General features: G+C 47.4%; 1 protein-coding gene and 1 non-coding gene across 2 annotated transcripts in view; both read left to right on the top strand.

The window, feature by feature from the left end:
- The window catches only part of SPTLC1 (serine palmitoyltransferase long chain base subunit 1), a 53960-nt gene that overhangs the window by 23172 nt on the left and 10065 nt on the right, over positions 1 to 20723 (top strand). Inside the window, exons 6-11 of the mRNA XM_053907746.1 lie at positions 554 to 686; positions 8505 to 8634; positions 12766 to 12855; positions 17262 to 17369; positions 19316 to 19411; positions 20040 to 20136. Of these exons, the coding sequence (XP_053763721.1) occupies positions 554 to 686; positions 8505 to 8634; positions 12766 to 12855; positions 17262 to 17369; positions 19316 to 19411; positions 20040 to 20136 (654 nt within the window). The remainder of the gene's footprint in view (positions 1 to 553; positions 687 to 8504; positions 8635 to 12765; positions 12856 to 17261; positions 17370 to 19315; positions 19412 to 20039; positions 20137 to 20723) is intronic.
- On the top strand, positions 4724 to 4830 carry LOC128778695 (U6 spliceosomal RNA). The gene has a single exon (XR_008424425.1). It is a non-coding gene; the product is annotated as a U6 spliceosomal RNA (small nuclear RNA).

Genomic DNA, 20723 nt, shown 5'->3' with positions numbered 1-20723 from the left:
ATCCAAACAGAAAAGTCAGTGCTGCGGAGTGATAGCAGGTGCACAGGGAAGTCCCGATAAGCTAGTAGACGAGGGGGCACCGCCTTGATTGGAGTACGTGGGTTCTTTGACGTTTCCTTTTTGAAGCTGGCTAACGCTTGTCCTGATGTCCGGCGCGTACCTTCTGCTAACATGCAAAAAAGGCTTTCATAGATTCATGTGTCGCACATTGGTGAAGCCTCGGTGCGGTTGGCTGAGAGAAGTCAGAGCAGGTGGTCGCTGGGCCTCGAATCCCCGCGCTGGCTGACGCAGAAGCGAAACCCAGTGCCGGAGCTGCCCACCAGCACGCTTCGGGGACAGAGGCGTAGCTGATCCCATTCCGATTTCAGAAATCGTTTCGGCCAAGAGTTATCTAAACGGATCTCCCATCATTTATAACTCAGAAGCAGTTTCGTTTTGCCCGTAAGGTGACGGTATCATTAACGAGACTTAATAAACTGAACTTACTTTCTCTCCCTTCTGCTTAAAGAAGAGGAATTAGAAGGTGTCTTAACCATTTAACGTCTTGCTGTAGATGTGCACTTGGACCTGGAAGACCGCCTGGCAAAGTTCATGCAGACGGAAGAAGCCATTATCTACTCGTACGGATTTGCCACCATCGCCAGTGCCATTCCTGCGTACTCCAAGAGAGGGGACATTGTGTTTGTGTGAGTAACTTTTACCCACGTTTCTGGCAGACTTCCTTTGGGAATGACGGTGATCCTCCCGGAGGATGCCTTTGTTGGAGGTTTTCTGCCTGAGATAATCCTGACTTTTTATTGGGTAAAGAAATATATAGTAACTTCAGCGAGGTGATTGTACGCAATTGACGAGACTGTCCCTAGAAGGAGGCCTAAAGCATTTTTAATTATTGATTTTATTTATTGACGTCCACAAGGCCAAGCTTGCCACGGGTGAGGCCAGCGATCTCTCTTCTCTCTGCGGTTCGGTGACAGGACGGTAGTGTTCTTGAAGGGTCCGTGATCACCACCCACCTGGTTGCTCAATCTACTACTGCATTCAAGATTACCTTTCCAGGCTCATTTTGTACCCTTTTCCTCAGGCATTCGTGCTGTAGCCTTGTCAGCCTCCCGTGCTAGTGTCCTCTCACCACGGGGCCTTTGCACACGCCAGTCCTGTGCCTAGAACATTGCCGCTCCTCTCTGCTCCTGCTCACCCTGCACATGCCTCGCCTCTGCGGGGAAGCCCTCCCCAGCCTCTCAGACCAGGCCGAGGCCTCCCGCCGCATGGGAGAAGATCCTGGAGCCAGAGGAGTCTGGTGTTTGTGTGATCCATGATCACGTGGGTACTCACACCGCCCCTCAGAGTCCCTGTGCTTCTCCGGCCCCCCGCACGCACACGTGGGCACCCGCACCGCGCCCCCCGCCCCTCTTCCCCCGTGGCCCTTCCAGCGGGGTGTACGAGTGCGTCGCCTCCCCTGGCGTTTGCCGTTCGTCGTGCTCGGTGAGCACCAGCTCGGTAAGCGAACGAACAGAGGTCGGAGCTTAGAAGAGGGTCCGAGTGACGAGGCTTCGGGGCCCAGCCTCCTGTGGCGCCCGCACCGCCCCGCGGCCGCTCCCTGGGGGGACTCACGCGGCGGCACTGGCCCTGCCCGGGCTCCCGGACAAGTGTGCCTTTCCCCCCCACAGCCTGCGGCAGCCGGGGCACCGGCCTGTGGCCGCGTCAGGGTGAGGGTTTCCCGACCTGACTGTGGAAGCAGGGGATTTATGAACGTCGTATCCGTAGTGAGAGAGTCAGACTCCTCACAACTTGAGAGCTGCTGATTTAAACCGTAGCCCTAGGTTTCTCGTAAAAGCCTAGGTGTGGCAAGTACGGTGTCATCCAGCCTCACTTTGAATCCTTTTGTGAATCCCAAGCCCCAAAAAAGCTGCAGCTGAACTTGTGGGATTCCTCCGTCAGGTCCCAAATCCTGTGCTTTTCACGGCCGCCAAACCCAGGCTGCGTTCACGTCCAGCTGCCCTGCCCAGTGGCTTAGAGCTTCAGTTTCTAGTCAGTGAGGCAACTTAATGATTCTCCCATACGTGACGTCCAGTGTCTCTGTCTTCGAGTATTTCATAATTTCAAGTATTCTGCCCGGAATTCACTCGGAAGCAGGAACACTAGAGGCGGTGTTCAGTAAATTATTCGACAAATTGTTTTTGATAAATTCTTACGCGTAGATCATATGTCCAGGGCTGTATTTCTTCTTTTTAGTAAACGCTAATAAAGCTTCACCGGTAGTAGGCTCAGCACGGTGGCTGTTCACGTACTTAGGTCTGTGCCCGTCACTCTGCTGAGTCTGTGTGCACATTACTTCGTGTATCCGTTTTTTATATATCTAAATGTTTTATTTTAGACAGAGAGAGGGTGTGTGCACATGAGCAGGAGAGAGGGGCGGAGGGGGGGAGGGAGGGAGAGGGAGAGAGAGACAGAGACAGAGAGAGAGACAGAGAGAGAGAACCCCAAGCAGGCCGATGTGGGGCTCTATCCCTTGACCCTAGAGTCATGACCTGAGTTGAACTCTTCGAGTTGGACGCTCACTGACTGAGCCACCCAGGCTCCTCTCACGTACCCTGACGTAATCGTACATTCACAGACACTTACGACAAATAATACGGAGATTCTGTGTGCCCTTTACTCGGTCTCCCCCAGTGGTTACTTCACAGCTGGGATGTTGGGATTGAAAAAGTCAAGATACAGAGCATTTCCACCACCACAAGGGTCCCTCATGTCACCACACCCCTGCCCCCCCACCCCTCACCCCCCACTTCTTACCCCCTGGCAACCACTAATCTCTTCTCCCTTTCTGTAACGTTGTCTTTTCAAGACTGTTGTACAAGTGCAGTCATACGGTAGGTAGCGTTTGGGGATCGGCTTTTTTCACTCAGCGTTAATTCTCCAGAGACCCACCCGCATCGCGTGGATCAGGAATTCATTCCTTTTGGTCACAGGGTCGTATCCTGTGGTACAGAGGCGCCGTAGTCGGCTGAACCACTCGCCTATTAGGACATCTCAGTTTCCAGTTTGGGGCTCTAACAGATAACGCTACTATGAACATTTCTGTACAGGTTTTTCTGGGAAAATAGGTTTCATTTCCCTGGGCTCTATGCCGCCCAGTTCAGCTGCTGGGTCACGTGGTATTGCAGATTTAGTTTTTTAGGAAATTGCCAAACTTGTTTTCCAGGGTGGCCGTACCATTTTACATTCCCATAGATAGTATATAAATGGTCAGGTTTCTCCACATCCTCAGAAGCATTTGGTATTGTCACTATTTTTTTTTTTTTTAATTTTAGCCATTCTGACAAGTGTGTAGAGATACCTTACTGTGGTTTTAGTTTACATTTCCTTCCTTGATGGCTAGTGATGTTTACTTTTTTCAGACTTTAGTCTTGGCATCAGGAGACCACTTCATAAAATCTATTGGGAAGTATTCCCTCTTGTATTTTCTGGAGGCATTATATAAGGTTGTTGTTAATTCCTTATTTGGTAGAATTCTCCAGTAAAACCAACTGGGCCCGGAGATTTAATTTTTGGAAGTATTTTAAATATGAAATCAATTGTTTAGTACTTACAAAGCTGGTCAAATTATCAGTGTCCCTTTGGTGAGTTGGGGTGGTTTGTGTTTTTCAAGGAATTGGTACATTTCTTCTCAGTCATCAAACATATGTATGTCGCATTCTTCTTAATATATCCTTATTCTTCTAACGTCTGCAGAGCCTGAAGTGATGACCCATTTCATTCCTGTCTGGTCATCTGTCTACTCTCTTCCTAGGCAGTTTTGCTAGAGATGGTCCATTTTATTTATCTTTTCAAAGAATCAGCTCTTTGTCTTACTGACTTTTCTCTGTTGTGTTGTTCGTTTCAGCCCTATCGATTTCTTGCATTACTTCCTGCCTTCTGCTCTCTTGGTTTCCTTTGCTCATCATCTAGGTTCTTCAGTTGGGAATTTTGATTGTTGGCTTGAATCTTCCCTCTTTTCTGATACATTAGTGCTCTGCATTTCCCTCTCCAGTACTACTCTGGTCTTGCCCCACACATTTTGATGTGTTTATTTTCATTTTCATTGAGTTCAACGTATTTTATTTTACCTTAGACTCTCTGACCCACAAATTATTTAGAAGCTGTGTTTAGCTTCCAAGTGTTTGGAGATTTGAAATTTGTTGCAGTTTGTGTTATGACTCGTGATGTGGTCTATATAGGAATATGTTCCCCGGTCACTTGAGAATATTCTGCCGTTGCTCGGTAGACTATTTTATAAATAAACGCCAGTTAGATCCCATTAGTTGACGACGTTGTTGAGATCGGATCTAACCTTACCCGTGGTTTTCTGTATGGTAGTTCTACGGTTTTTGTGGTTGTGATTTGTCTATTTTTCCTTTCACTTTTATCACTGTTTGCTTCTCATCTTTTGTAGCTGTCGTTCGGCACGCATTCAAGATAAGTTTTCTTGGGTAATTGATCCTGGTTATCATTGTATAATGTTCTTCTTGGTCTCTGATCATTTTCCTCGTTCCAAAGTCTGATTTGAAAGATATTAACATAGACACTTCTGCTTTCTCTGGTGAATGTTTGCGTGGTGTATTTATCGTATGTGATATGTATACTTTCACTACGACATTATTATTGTATATTCTTTTATAGGCGGGATATTGTTGGGTCATGTTTAATAACACCCTGCCAGTCTCTCTTTAAATTGTGTATTTTGGTGCTCGCTTCGGCAGCACATGTACTGAAGTTGGAACGATACAGAGAGGATTAGCCCGGCCCCTGTGCTCGGAGGACACACACAGTCGTGAAGCGTTCCGTGTTTTTTATTAACGAGGGCCCTTGTGATGTGCACCAGGCGTTATATGTAAGTGATGGATCACAAAATTCTGTTCCTGAAGCCAATAGCACACTATATGTTAATTAACTTGAAGTTTTTTTAAATCTTGTAAAGAAAAAAAAATTGTGTATTTTGGCCATTTACATTTAAAATCATTATTGCATTTCTTACGGCGTTTTATTTTTTGTTTCTTATTTGTTATCTTTTTTTTTTGTCCGTTTTCTTTTTCCTTCTTTTCTGGGAGTTAAGTGAACGTGTTTTATTTAGAATTCCATTTTTACTTACCCATGGTGTTTTTGAGTGTTTCGCTCTGCATAGTTTTTGTTTGTTTGTTTTTAGTCATTGCTCTGAATATGACATTATGTACACACATAAGTTATCACATTGCAGTCTCATCATTTTACCAGTTCAAGTAGAGAAACCGGTACCTTCCTTTACATTTCTCTGCTCCTTGTTTAGAATATAATTGTTCTATTTTTTTAATGTTATTTTTTTACTTATTTAGGGATAGAAAAAGAGAGGCAGAATCCCAAGCAGGCTCCACACTGTCAGTGCAGAGCCCAGTGTGGGGCTCGAACTCACGAATTGTGAGATCATGACCTGAGCCGAAATCAGGAGTCGGATCCTTAACTGACTGAGCCACCCAGGCGTCCCTTTAATGTAATTGCTAAAGTATTTCTGGTATATACATTGAAAGCCATATCAGACAGTGTTGTAATTTTTTTTATGTTTGTTTATTTATTTTGAGAGAGAGAGAGAAGGAGAGAACTCGTGGGAGAGGGGCAGAGAATGAGGGAGAGAGAGAATCCCAAGCAGGCTCCGCATTGTCAGCACAGAGCCCGACTTGGGGCTCCATCTCTCTGTCTGAGAAATCATAACCTGAGCTGAAGTCAAGAGCCAGACAGACACGCAACCCAACTGAGCCACCTAGGTGCCTCTGGACAGTGTTGTAATTTTTACTTAAATCATCCAAAATAATTTAGAAAACTTCAGGAGGGTGACAAAACCCTAGTGTGCTTGTTCATACTTTTTACTTAGTGATCTTTCTTGCTTCATGATAATCTAAGATTCTTCCTTTTGTTTTCTTTACTTATTTTTTCTAGGTAGAGAACTTGCTTTAGCCATTCCTTTAGGGGAGGTCCGCTGGGGGCAGATTCTCTTAGTTGTCCTTCAACTGAGAAAGCCTTGATTTCCCCTTCAGTCCTGAAGGATATCTGTGCTTGTTACAGAGTTCTTGGTTGACAGCTCTCTTCTTCCAAGTATTTGGAATATATTTTGGCACTTTTTTCTGGTCTCCATGGTTTCTGATGAGAAATCTGTCGCTCTGTTATTTTTCTCTTCTATGTAAAGTGTCATTTTAGGGGGCTGCGTTCAAGACTTTTTCTTGGTCATCAGTTTTCAGAAGCTTTACTATAATCTTGGCGTTTATTTCTTTGGGTTTACCCATATGAATTTCGCTCAGCTTTTTTTATTTTAAATTTTTTTTTAATGTTTATTCATTTTTGAGAGAGAGACAGAGCAGAGACAGAGCATGAGTGGGGGAGGGTCAGAGAGGGAGACACAGAATCCGAAGCAGGCTCCAGGCTCCGGCTGTCAGCACGGAGCCCGACGCGGGGCTCGAACTCCTGGACCGCGAGTTCATGACCTGAGCCGAAGTCGGACGCTTCACCGACTGAGCCCCCCAGGCGCCCCGCGCTCATCTTTTCCATAGGGTTCAGCTTCTTGCCAAATCTGCGTCCTTTGGGCATCCCCTGACGCAGTGTGGCGTCTTTTGTCGTGGCCCCACGGGTCCCTGAGGCTTGCCCTCTCTCGTCCGTTTTCTCTGCGGGTAGGTTTACACGGCTAGCTTCGGTTGTTACATCTGTCAGTTCTCTGATTCTTTCCTCCACCCCCGCCGCCAGTCTGCGGCTGAGCCCACCCACTGTGCTCTTCTTGAGGTTGCCGTGTTTTTCAGTTCTAGTATCTCTGCAGGACTCCGCCTCCTATTTCTTTGCTCAGGTTTCTGTTTTTCACTTGTTCCGAGCATGTTCGTGAGTGCTCATTGAAGCATTTTTGTCCTGACTGCTCTAAAATCGTCATCCCTGACATCTGTCCTCTCCGGATTGACGTTTGTTGATTGTTTTCTTTCGTTCTGTTTGAGATCTCCTGGTTCTTGGTACGGCAAGTGATACTTGAAACCAGGACGATTTCATATTATGCTGTTACAGCCTGTGCTTTATTTAAACCTCATGTTGTAACGGGCCTTCTCTCCGTCAGTCTTCCGGTCGGGGCAGGGGGGCACTGCTGCCTCATCGCTGCCGGGTCCAAGTCCACGGTCCCCTTTCTGCCTCCATGGATGCCACAGTGGGGGCGTTTTCGTTTCTGCTGGTGTTGGTGAGAGTCCTGCTTTCCCTCAGGCCTCCTCTGACACGGCCGCCACGGCAGGATTCCCCACCCGCTCTCGCTTGGTACCACCTCGCAGGGATAAAAGTCCCGGCTCCCTTCTCCGATACCACCATGGCCATTGTTGGGGTGCCTTTTAGCTCCGTGAGGATCAGACTTTCGGGGCCCTGCTTTCCTGGGGTCCGGCTGCCGTCATTTCTACCTACCCGGCCGCCCCCTGTCCTGCCCTTTGGCTACAGAGCAGGCTTCTGTGAGCGCTTTTCGCCCGCGGCCCCGGCACCTGCGTGTGGCCGGCCTTGTCGGTTCCAGATGAGGGAGGGCCCCAGAGTCCTGTCGCGTCATCCTCGGGTCCTCGGCCTGTCTGCCATCTCTCTCCATCTTCCAGAGTCTCCTTGTGTTTGTTTTATACGTAATATCCGGTGTGGGGGTTGTACTTGGAAAGATAGGGAAGATAGGACTGTCCCATCTTGGCAGAACAAGTGTTATATATATTTTTATTTTTTTTATTTATTTATTTATTTATTTATTTATTTTAATTTTATTTTTTTTTAACGTTTATTTATTTTTGAGACAGAGAGAGACAGAGCATGAACGGGGGAGGGTCAGAGAGACAGGGAGACGCAGAATCCAAAGCAGACTCCAGGCTCCGAGCTGTCAGCACAGAGCCCGACGCGGGGCTCCAACTCATGGACCTTGAGATCATCACCTGAGCCGAAGTCGGCTGCTTAACCGACTGAGCCACCCAGGCGCCCCTATATTTTTAAATACTATACCTTAATTTCAAAAGTGATTCCCTCCCTGATTAACTCCGTTTAGGAGATCTTACCGAAGTTTAATCTGCAGGACCCAGAGTTCTGCACTGAGTGGGATAGAGTCCACGATCCAGTATTACTTCTTGCAGCAGAGTCTGTGCCACTCAAACCAGAGACGCCACTGGGGGGGGGGGGAGGGACCACCAGTGTTTCCTGTGTTTCTCAGAAAGAGAAAATTGCTGAGTAAACTGACGTGCCCCCCACAGTAGGCCGCACAGGAGGCTGGTTCTGGAGCGGTTACAGTGTGGCCAGGGCGCGCTTGGTGGAGTAGAGGTAGCGAGGCCGTTCCGAGAGAAGGACCCACGGAGATGGGCGCAGACCGCGTGCGTCCAAGGCCCAGCATGTTCTGTTCATCGGCCGTGCTCAGGCCGACGGGTAGGTGCTGGTCGGCCCAGAGCAGGCTCTCCTTTCCCGAGAATGGTGACGAGGCTGTTAAACCCCGGTTTGTGGGTCTCTCTTCCTTGCAGGGACAGAGCCGCGTGCTTTGCTATTCAGAAAGGATTACAGGCGTCACGTAGTGACATTCAGTTATTTAAGCATAACGACATGGCCGACCTGGAGCGACTACTGAAAGAACAAGAGATCGAAGATCAAAAGGTATGATTCTTTGCAAGAAAATTATACAGCTCTTTTGTGTTCGGTAACCGGCTAAATCATATATGAAACGGTAATTTGTCATGAAAACTTGCCTGCGGATCGCATTTGGATATGAAGTGAGGGCATTCCTGCTGATTAAATGTACTTCGTGTCGGAGAGCCGGGTCTGATTGTAATTGCCTCGTCGTTGCCGTAATTACAGCCGGCAAATTTGCGGGCAGGCAATCCAGGCAGCTTTCTAAAAGAGACAGAAACCGCGCGCCCTTGGCGGTGGGGGTGGGAGGGGCTCGCTCTCCACTCTGCAGAAATAACACCGGAGCTCATTAGGGTGGGAGCAGGGCGCACCTCGTGAATTCAAAATAGGTTTATTTATAGCAGGATAAGTCACGTGTCCGGTAACTGGAAGAAACAGCGGCCCATCTTCATTTATGAAAGTGTGAACAGAGTGACTCTCTCCCTCCTGCACCTTCGCCCTGGAGCTCCGAGCAGCTCCGCCTGTGCGAGCCACCTGCCCCGCGCGACTTCCTTCCGCACCGCAGCCCGTTTACACTGCCGCTTCGCAGGCACCTGCTTGTGCAGAGACCCTTGAGGGGTGGGGGGCCGGGGGTGGAACCGGCTCCTCGGCCTTCTGATCGGAGACGGCAACGCGGCGGACGTACGCTCAGAGCGTCTCTGGCGGGATTGTCACTCACGGCCCCGCGATGGCGTGGAGGGGGACGCTGGTGCTGTCTGTGGTTCCGCGGTAGGGACCATCGTGCGCAGACCGCACGGAAGCCGCATCCTTCCTCGCAAACACCACTTGAAGAGGACTTTCCCGGTCCACCTCGGTCATTCCCAGGGTGCCTGCTAAGAAGTGCTCCCGCGTTCCTCAATTCTGTGTTAACTTTCATCCTTCCAGATACACGCATTGTTCCTTTAAGGTTCTGGCCTCCTGGTTCAGGGGACAGCCTGAGGAGCGGCCCCTCGTGAATATGCACTTGTCACGATGAAAGCGCATAGGCTCTAGGCTCTCGCTGGTTTATGCTGGATTGCTGCAGGCCGGGGCTTCTTGGCTGCAGGATTTAGAAAAATCTGTCGGGAAAGTCTTCAAGTGGAGAGCATTCCACTGATGAGTTTCTTTTGACAAATTGTAAAAAGGTGTCCCTTATTCTGATTCGGCAGTAGAATGCGACCCCACTGAAGAACAGGCCTCGGCAGTGTAACCAGCGAGCGAGTCCCCTGCAGCGTTTATTTTCTTAAGTTGGTGCTAATTTGGAAAAGAGGTGGGGTGGGTGTGTGTGTGTGTGTGTGTGTGCACGCGTGCGCGTGTGTTTTGTTAGATTTATAATCCTTGGAACTTTTTTTTATGAATAACAAATAAAATTATCTTGAATTGTGTTTCTATTTTATAGTTTTACCCTTTTACTAATTAATTTATACCACATTTTCCCGACATGGGCAGGCTTTCTAAGTCACTTTACATTTTGGTATTTAGAAAGAATTTTTTTTCAGTTTCATTTTCACATAAATAATAAATGCTCAGTGTGTGAAAAATTTCTTAGATACTTGTCTTTTATTTGAAAGTGACTTAAAACGTGGTTTCATCCAGGTTCTTTTTGTCAGCTTTGCAAATAGTTCATAGGTGTTTTTTCATTCGCTTCCGTATAAGGATCTCTTGTTCCATATTCATTCTTCTTTTAAAAAAGGACAGTGGGCAAAAACAGCAGTTCTCAGAAGTACAAATAGATGTGAGCAAGTGAAAATTGCTCAAGCCTTCCTAATAACTAGCAAAATTAGGCAAAGAGCCTTCACCTATCTGACCAGGGGACATTTTTCATGGTAATAATCTGTGTCAGCACTGGTCTGGGTGATCAAACAAAGGCCCTCCTGTAACTCTGGGGAGAGTGCCCGTCAGGACACCTTTTCCAGAGGGTACGTGGACAAAGATATTCCAGAATTCTTAAATGTCCGTACCTTTGGACCTGTATCCGGGGTGTTGTCTTTAGAAGAGGATCGGAAGTGGTGTTAAAGATTAAAGATACAACGTGATATAAAAAAGCAAAACGAGGGAAACAGCCTACATCCAGTGTCGGGGAAATAGTTAATTTATGGTGTATATACAGATAGAATAGTAGATCTCCATGGAAATCATGTTTAAAAATTTTTTTTAATATTTATTTCATTTTTGAGAGAGAGACAGAGCACAAGCGGGGGAGGAGCAGAGAGTGAGGGAGACACAGAATCCAAAGCAGGCTCCAGGCCCCGAGCTGTCAGCACAGAGCCCGACGTGGGGCTGGAACTCACGGACCGCGAGATCATGACCTGAGCCGAAGTCGGACACTCAACCGACTGAGCCACCCAGGCACCCCATTAAGTAATTACTAATTAAAATAATTTTTTAAGCTCAGGTCCTTAAACTATTGCAGTAAAATCCTGATTTGAACAAAGTAATTTACAAAGGTACGTATTTGCAAGAGAGACAAAAATTATCAATGTGTACTGTGACTAGCTATATTGTTAAAAATTTTTTTTGTACTTTCCCATTTCCCAAGATTCCTACATTGAATATTTTTTAAGCCGTGTTAAAAATACTTTATTTTGGGGGCGCCTGGGTGGCTCAGTCGGTTAAGCGGCCGACTTCGGCTCAGGTCACGATCTTGCGGTCCGTGGGTTCGAGCCCCGCGTCGGGCTCTGTGCTGACAGCTCAGAGCCTGGAGCCTGTTTCAGATTCTGTGTCTCCCTCTCTCTGACCCTCCCCTGTTCATGCTCTGTCTCTCCCTGTCTCAAAAATAAATAAACGTTAAAAAAATAAATAAATAAATAAAAATAAAAATACTTTATTTTGGAAAGGTAGGGAGAGGCTCACCTCTCCTCATGTCCTCCCCCGTGACCCCCAGCAGACCGATGGTCACTGCGGTTTGAGTAAAAGCGGCCGAGCAGACTCTGCGACATGTCCTTCCGCATGCTTCAACAGACACTTTTCTGAGTGTTTGAGCTGTGGGTTCTGAAACGTCCTTGAAAGCCTAGCTCTGCTGTTTGGGTTTCTGGTTGTCCGTTAAAAGCTTAGAGGCAAGAAACCTTGGAGTAGGAAGACGGTGCCCCCTCCCTATGGATCTGGCTGTTGTTTCAGCCCGACACCCCCACGGCCCGTGCACATGTGCCGGGGAGTGCTTCATGAGTAGGCTTGCCATCGGTGGGGCGCAGGGAGGTGCGTGTCCTTTGAAAAGGCCCCTTGCCCGCTGCCTCAGACATGCCTGGATGAGGGCACAGTTGAGTTTTACCTGACCCAGTAGTAAGGAAGGAAAGGGTCTTGTCTGCGTTTTGGTAGATGGAGAGCAGGGTTCGTCTGTTTAGGTTTTGATCATGAGAAATCTCCGGCGGGTTCAGAGGAAGCACGGGAGTATAGTGCAGCCCCTACCCTCCTCTCAGCTCTGGTAGCAGCATCCTGCCGTTCTCGTATCACCGGAGCCTCTGCGTCTCCCGACCCCATCTCTGGTGATGATTGCCTTCACCCACCTCAGTTCTTCCTAGTTTGTTTTTTTCCCGACATTTATTCGTTTTTGAGAGAGCAGGGGAGGGTCAGAGAGAGAGGGAGACACAGAATCTGAAGCAGGCTCCGGGCTCCAAGCTGTCAGCGCAGAGCCCCACACGGGGCTTGAACTCACAAACCGCGAGATTGTGGCTCGAGTTGAATTCGGACGCTTAACTCACTGATCCACCCAGGCGCTCCAGTTCTTTCTAGTTTAGGTGAACTTCACAGACGTTGAAGTGAGCAGATCGTAGCCATACGTTTTGACCAGTGGATAACCCAGCCACGAGGGCTCCATTGTGACCTAAAACGCTGCCATCTCCCCAGGAAGTTCCCCTGGGCCCCTTCTCAGTCATTCTCAGAGTGCCTAAATCGTGTGCGTGTGTGCGTGCATGCGTGCGGTCACCTAGTGCATGGCGTGAACTGAAAAACAGAGAAGAGAGCACTTTCTTCATCTCAGAATAATCGGGTCCGAAACCTTGGGCTTGAAACGCATCCGGACTGTTTACTTCTTAAATCAGTCTTGTCAGATGGGAGTGCTAGGGAGCGTCTAACAGATTCTGCATTTGGAATTACTGAAATTTAAAATGTCATTGTTTGTTTGTTTGTTTTTGTCTCTTAAAGAATCCTCGCAAGGCTCGGGTCACACGACGTTTCATCGTGGTGGAGGGGCTGTACATGAACACGGGAACTATTTGTCCTCTCCCGGAGCTGGTGAGCAGCCGCGGTCACTCCAGATTCTAGAACTCGGGCTGTCGGGCGGTGCTGCCTCTTGTCCCTGAGCACTTGTGACGCCTCGCATGTGCACCGCTTTGCCTAACGGGTCTCAGGAGCACATTCAGGCCATACCGGGGAAGTACATTAACATTACGTGCCAGCCCGGTCTTTAAAGGGTAGTCAAGACTCAGCTTTTTAAAACCAGCTTTATTGAGGTGTAATTGACATGCTAATGAAATGCATTCACTGTCAGTACAGTTTGGTAAGTTTTGGCAGATTTGTACACCCTCATCTCTGCCGCTGCAGTCAAGTTACAGAACATTTCGATCTCCAGAAAGTTCACTCATACGCCTTTGTAGTCAGTACCTCCAGCCCTGGCCCCAGACCACCGTTGATCTGCTCTCTGTGCCTGTAGTTTTGACTTTTGTGCAATTTCCTATAAATGAAATCATATAGGATGTGTTTTGTAAAACTCTTGCTTTTTTTTTTTTTTTTTTTTAAATGTTTATTTTTGAGAGAGAGACAGAGACAGTGCAAGCCGGGCAGGGGCAGAGAGAGACAGGGAGACAAAGAATCTGAAGCAGGCTCCAGGCTCTGAGCTATTGGCACAGAGCCCGATGTGGGGCTCGAACTCACAGCCCGTGAGATTATGACCATTTCTGGACTCTCAGGGTTGTTCCACTTGTCTGTATGTCTGTCCTTATGCTGGTACCACACTGTCTCAGTTACTGTAGCCTTATAGTAAATCTTGAAGTCAAGACACGTGAGTTCTCCAATTTTGTTCTTTTGTAAGATTGTTATGGTTATTTGAGGTGCCTGGAGATTCCATTTGAAGTTTAGGATCAACTTTTCCATTTCTGTAAAAAAAAAAAACAACAACAACAACAGCCATTGAGATTTTGACAGATAATAGATATTCGATAGAGATTGGATTTTGATATTGAATCAGGATTATATTGAATCTGTAGATTGTATTGAATCTGTAGATTGCTGTGGAAAGTTTGTCCATCTTACTGATGTTAAGTCTTCAAATCCATGAACACGGGAGTATTTCCATTTATTTAGATCCTCTTTAATTTTCTCTGACAGTGTTTTGTGGTTTTCACTGTGCAGATCTTACATCTTTTTGGTTAAATTTATTCCTAAGTATTTTATTCTTTTTGATATTATTATCAATGGGATTTGGGGGGTGAGCGTTCACTGATAGTTTATAGAAATACAACTGATTTTGTGTTTTGATCTTATATCATGGAACTTTTACTGAACTTACTAGCTCCAATAGTATTTTTATGGGTCTTATTCTATATATCAATTCCTATAATCTGTGAATAGAGGTGGTTTTACTTCCTTTCCAATTTGGATGTCTTGTATTTCCTCTTCTTGCCTGTTGCTCTGGCTAGAACCTTCTGTACAGTGTAGACTGAGGTGAGAGGGGGAAGATTGTCAGGCTGTCACCACAGAGTATGATATTAGCTATGGTTTTCCATAAATGCCCTTTATCAGTTGAGGAAGTTCCTTCCTAGTCCTGATTTGTTGAGTGTTGGTACCATGAGAGATTTAGATTTTGTGAGACGCTTTCTCTGAATCAGGTGATGAGTTGATCATGTGATCTTCCATCATCCTATTAGTATAGTTGATTTTCCCGTGTTGAACCGCCCTTGAATTCAGCCATTGAAATTTGAGTCTGAGCCCATCAACTGAATGAGGATTCAGAATAAGGATTTCATACCTTGTTTTTAAAGTGTTTTACTGTTTCTTGAGGAAATCTAGACACATCCTAAATATCAGTGAAAGAGATGTGTTGTATTGGTTTTCCTTTCCTTGTTTTTGTGAGTGTCAAAAACTGATAGAATAATACGGGGGAGATAGTATAGTGGGCCAGAAGATACCAGAATTGCATATGTAGGGCTACGATAGTAAAGCAGTACTGATAGATATACAGCCAAGCCTTGAAACAAAATATAAAGCGTAAGGAACAGGTCAAGTATGTATTAGCATTGAATATGTAAAGATTACAGGATTATGACTTTGGGATTCCTGTTTGGTTTCACTGACTTGTCTATTTGTGTACCAGTACTGGCATAATATTCTTAAATATGTCCTAAAACATGATTTTTTAAAAATGTTTGTTTATTTTTGAGAGAAAGAGAGCACAAGCAGGGGAAGGACAGAGAGAGAGAGGGAGACACAGAATCCGAAGCAGGCTCCAGGCTCTGAGCCATCAGCACAGAGCCCGATGCGGGGCTCGAACTCACGAACCATGAAATCGTGACCTGAGCCGAAGTCAGACGCTCAACTGACTGAGCCACCCAGGCGCCCCCGAAGCATGATATTTAGAAATTGTCTCATTCATACAATATCTCATACATACTAATGGATGGAAAACAGTGTTGCAAAGGTATAATTCTCTCCAAATTAGCTGATTCATTGTTAATAAAAATCCATCTATATTTAGTGGTTGATAATCGCTGTATTTTAATTCAGTTGTGGAACTGATCACATTCATATCATTTAGGAGTAAATCAGTTAAACATTTGGGGGAGACACCTGGGTGGCTCAGTCGGTCGAGTGTCCGACTTCAGCCCGAGTTGTGATGACCTCACAGTTCGTGAGTTCCAGCCCCACATGAGGCTCTCTGCTGTCAGCACAGAGCCCGCTTCAGATCCTCTGTCCCCCTCTCTCTCTGTCCCTTCCCCGCTCACACTATCTCTCTCTCAAAAAATACATTAAAAAATAGGGGGCAAAAGCTATACAAACATACGTATGTTCAGCTTCCCAACATGTACATGGAAAAGTAACATGAAGTAATTAGAAGAACATTCAGAAAAGGATGCATCTAAACCTTCGAAGGGAAAGGACTGACTTACAAGCCTGAAAGCAAAGAGGGAAAACAGATTGAAAGGCATATTAATGAAAACTTTTTCTGAATTAAGAAAACAGTGCCATGAATTCAAATTAAAGCATAAGGCCACTGAGGGAAGAATATGTACATTTCCTCAGGAGTTTTATGTGTACTCAAACCAGTATTTAACACATGCTGTCTACATTCATAAGGTCTTACAGTTTTGTCTTTAAAAATTGGCCTTATACTGTCTATATTGTTGTTAAATTTAGAGCATCTAAAGTACAGTCTCTTGGGACGCCTAAGTGGCTCAGTCGGTTAAGCCTCAACTTCATTTCAGGTCTCGGCTCAGGTCACGATCTCACGGTTCGTGAGTTTGAGCCCCGCGTCGGGCTCTGTGCTGACAGCTCAGAGTCTGGAGCCTGCTTCCGATTCTGTGTCTCCCTCTCTCTCTGCCCTTCCCCTGTTCATGTTGTGTGTGTGTGTGTGTCTCTCTCTCAAAAATAAACATTATAAAAAAAAAAACTCTTTAGTAAATAAAATATAATCTCTTCACCATCATGACACATTTGACCCTTGAACAATGCAGACCCCCATGCAGTTGAAAATCCACATACCTTTTGACTCCCCGAAAACTCAATACCCTACTATTGACTGGAAGCCTTACCCATAACGTAAACAGTTGATTAACACGTGTTTTGTATGTCATACGTATTATACACCGTATCCTTAAGGTAAGCTAGAAAAAAGAAAACATTAAGAAAATCGTAAGGAAGACGAAATACATTTACAGTGCTGGACTGTATTTATTGAAAACACTTCACATCTAAACAGACCCGCGCAAGGGCCAGCTGTAGTTCTGAGAAACGTGCGTACGTGGCCGTGTTCTGAAGTGTAGTTCTGAGAAACGTGCGTAAGCGGGCCACAGGTACCGAGCTGCCGACCGCAGGACTGTGGCTCCTGGGGTAAGTGCCGTCCGCTTGCTGCGAGCGTCTGGTCGTGGCACTGCCCCCAGTTGCTCAGTATATGTGTTCTCTGTTTAGAAACGCCTTTGTTTAATACATACTGTTGAGTCGTTCACGTTGAGCTCAGGGCCGCCGGCGCTGTAACTCATGCCTGGACGAAGCTTCTCTCACACACGCGTTTCCTCCGTGAGACGCATCCCAGCCTTCTGGCGCTTCAGATCGCCAGCCCGCACTTCAGCGCTGTGCTGGGCCGTCCTAACCGGAACCACCGGCCAAAAGCACAAGATACACAAAACCACAGCGATAAATAGACGCTGAAAAGGACACGTGTTTCCAGTGTGAGCGGAGGCAGGAGTCAGCCTCGGCTGGGGACAGGCAGGTCGGGTGACTCCGTGCGTGCCGCTCCGCACTCTGCCTTGTGTGTTGATTCGGGGTTTCGGGACGCGCCCAGCAAGCGGGCAGGTGCACAGCTACAGGCCCACCAGTGTTGGGGACCAGATGTGCTTTTTCCCTCCTAGGTGTAACTGTTCTCCCCAGTATCTTCTTGACGGTGCTGGTCACCAGCACTGTAACGTGGCATTCTGTTTACCACTCAGGTGAAGTTAAAGTACAAGTACAAAGCAAGAATCTTTCTGGAGGAAAGCCTCTCGTTCGGAGTCCTGGGAGAACATGGTCGAGGAGTCACCGAACATTTTGGAATCAGCGTAAGTGCCCCTTGCTCCTTTTCTGGGATGTGTCCTCATGCGGAAAACACGCGGTTCCGTCCTGCCGGCCACGTTCACGTACCACGGGCGCGAGGCGGTGCTCCCCGTCAGCGTGCGGGGTCGTGCCGCCCTGGGCTCCGTCCCTTCACTGAGCCCACAGGGCACCAGGTCCGCCAGACCAGGGCCTGTCGTCCCTCAGAGCCTGGAAACTCAGGCGGTGCCTCCTAGGATGCGGTCTGTGTAGCCTGTAGCGTTTGATCTTGGCTTTCCGTGTCTTTTCTCTAGAAACGGATAAACTTGCCTGCGTGTGTTTCTTAAAGTCAGTAAGACTTCCCTAACGTAGTCCCTTAGAAAGTACGATGGGGGCAGTGAAAGGATGTTCTCGCCGATATTTACAACTGTGTGTTCTCAGTGGGTTCTGTGTACGGGTGTCAGATGGCCGTGACTTCTCTACGGAGGGAGACACGGAGTCAGAGAAACACTGGCGACAGACGCGCCACCAAGCCTCAGGTCCCAGAGAGCTGGAGGGAGTTGGTCACGTGTTCTGTTCAAATGAGCCCCACCTGCCCCAGTCTCGGCGGCTTGAGCCCCTGGAGCCTCGGGGAGGAGCAGCGTCTGCCCGCCCACAGAGCCTGTGTTCACCGACCCCTGTGTGCTGGAGCTGAGGGGAGCTTTTCTGCAGATCCTGTGCATCAAAGCTTTCCGATCTCTGGCAAAACGTTGAACTGAAGAACACGAAGTCACCTTAGGTTATCGGCGTCTCACTACCGATAACGAAGCAGAGCGAGTATCCCCAGTTAGAGTGACACATGCTCCTTCCCCAGAGGCAGACTGCTATTTGGTGATTAAATGCACTGAGCAAAAGTGCAGAGTAGATGGACCTCAATCGGATCCTGATTCCGGCAAATACTGCAGAAAACCAGCTTTGTGAGGCAGGTATTAGAACACTGAGTATTCGGCAACATTAAGAAATTTTTCATTTTTTAGGTGTGATAATGGTTTCGTGATTATGCTTTTGACAGGGTCCATGTCCTTTAGAAACGCACACTGAAATATTTACAGATGAAACTCTTAAGAAGTTGGGGGATTTGCTCTAAAGAAATGCTGAGAGCAGGAGGAGGCTGTACATGGAAGACTGTCCCATGAGCTGGTAGTGACTGAATCTGGTGATGAGAGTTGTTTATTCTGTCATCTCTACCTTTGTGTGTGTTTGACGTTTTTCATAATAAAAGGTTTTTTTAGAAAGTAAGAGCCAACAGGTTTCCTTGTTGGGTCTGTGGACCACTGAGAAGCCCCAGGTGGGATTGGACCACTCACCATCTTGGCGTCAGTGGGTGGCTTTGAACGGCCGCTGTGTGCCCAGGTGCACCTTGGTGCCAGGGCTGGAGCGGGAGGACGGAGTCGGGAGCACCGAGTTGAGGAGACGGTGGCGACTCAGAAGGCCACGTGGCACAGTGGGGTTTGTCCGTTGCCCGGTTCAGCGTGGCCAAAGAACCAGTTGCCATGTTTGGAAAAACTGCCCTTGCATTTTTGAAAAGGTGAACGTAGGGATAAAGTGTTCAAAACTCTGATAGATTTGTTCGTATTTATCTCAGGTACCTTCTGGGGGCATGGCCAACTAGACCCTCGTTGAAGCACGGAAATGACTGATTTTGAACCTCAGAATATATGTAGTACTAAGCAGCTTTGGGTTTCTTCTTTTAATTTCTTTCTGTCCTTCCACTGAGGGTACATCGCCGAAGGGCCTCTTTAGAGGCACGCTTCGAAACCTTCCGTGCTTGTGACCGTAGGTTTTGTGTGGCTTCTCCTTCATCGGCACAGAGGTGGTTCATTTGAACCAAGATGTTAACGTGATCAGTGCTGCAGTGTTGTCTGCAGGCTTGACGTCGGTCTTTACTTTTTCCTTAAATTGAGGAATAACTCCCACCGTCTTGCTTTTTTGGCAGATTGATGATATTGACCTTATCAGTGCCAACATGGAGAATTCTCTGGCTTCTATTGGAGGTTTCTGCTGTGGCAGATCTTTTGTAATTGACCATCAGGTGGGTTCTTTCAAAAAAAAAAAAAAAAAGACAGTAGCTCCTGAAACTAACGCCCCCTGGTTGTGTTAGAAGCTACTCAGCTGTAACTTCCAGTCACACAGCTTCACTCTGACGTGGTTTGTCGCAATCTTCATTTAAAAGTCAATATGTCAGGGCGCCGGGGTGGCTCAGTCGGTTAAGCCTCTGACTTCAGCTCAGGTCATGATCTCACGGTCCGTGGGTTCGAGCCCCGCGCCGGGCCCTGTGCTGACAGCTCGGAGCCTGGAGCCTGGTTTGGATTCGGTGTCTCCTCCTCTCTCTGCCCCTCCCCTGCTCACGCTCTCTCTGTCTCAAAAATAAAGATCAAAGAAACTTGTTTAAAAAATAAATAAATAAATAAATAAATAAAAAGTAAGTCAATTTGTCTGAGAATGACTCGACATGTTTGTATTTGGAAAATATCTTCTTAAAAAGGTCTCGTTTTTGTTACGCGTATCTTTTACACGTGCATGGCTCCTCCCACTTTACCATTTGTAGGCACCGTTAGCAGGTCATGCAGATTTGGTGCCTTTAGGGTTTTTAGCCCCCCCCCCCACCCCCCAAAAAAAAGAAGCGTATTCATGTCTTTACCTTGTTTGTTTCTTCTCAGCGACTCTCCGGCCAGGGCTACTGCTTTTCAGCCTCGCTGCCCCCGTTGTTGGCTGCCGCTGCGATCGAGGCTCTCAACATCATGGAGGAGAACCCAGGTACGGTCTTCTGCCCCCAGGACCCTGGGCCTCACGGCTCACGTCAGCCAGGCTGCTGGCGCGCTCTCGGAGACATTCGCCGGAGGGGCGTGTGCACCAGACGCCGGTGCCTCCGGATGATGTTGCCTGGCGTTTGTGGGGAGAATCGCGGCTGGGATGTCGTCCGCTCAGGGGATTCTGTGTGGGCTTCTCTCCCGGCCGGAGGGCTGGGCCGGCTCCCAGGCTGGGCGGATGGGCCGAGACGCCAGGAGGAGGGGTCAGCTCCGGGCCTGTTGTCATTCGAGAAGTCAGCTGAAGTGTGCTGCTGCGGGTGCCCTTGCACATAATTTATAGCTTACCCAGTTTTTCCTTCAGCCTTTGACTCGTTATTTGGTACTGAAGCCAAATCCGGTTCACCGGCCGTTCAAGCTTCCTTATTAGGCCAGGTTGATTACATTTCAAACGTGGCCTTGGGTTGGGGTGGCACCTCCTCACAGAGCCTGAAACAAATGGAAAAGCAGGCCTTAACCCGGTATTTCTAAACTTAAGATTCTTTAACTCTCTAAATGTTTAACATTGGTTTTAATTCAGAGAATCAGGAAACGTGT

This window comes from Panthera pardus, unplaced genomic scaffold, assembly GCF_024362965.1.
Source record: "Panthera pardus isolate Hobbes unplaced genomic scaffold, ASM2436296v1 HiC_scaffold_20, whole genome shotgun sequence".
NCBI lineage: Eukaryota > Metazoa > Chordata > Mammalia > Carnivora > Felidae > Panthera > Panthera pardus.
This window is presented reverse-complemented; position numbering and strand designations above follow the sequence as displayed.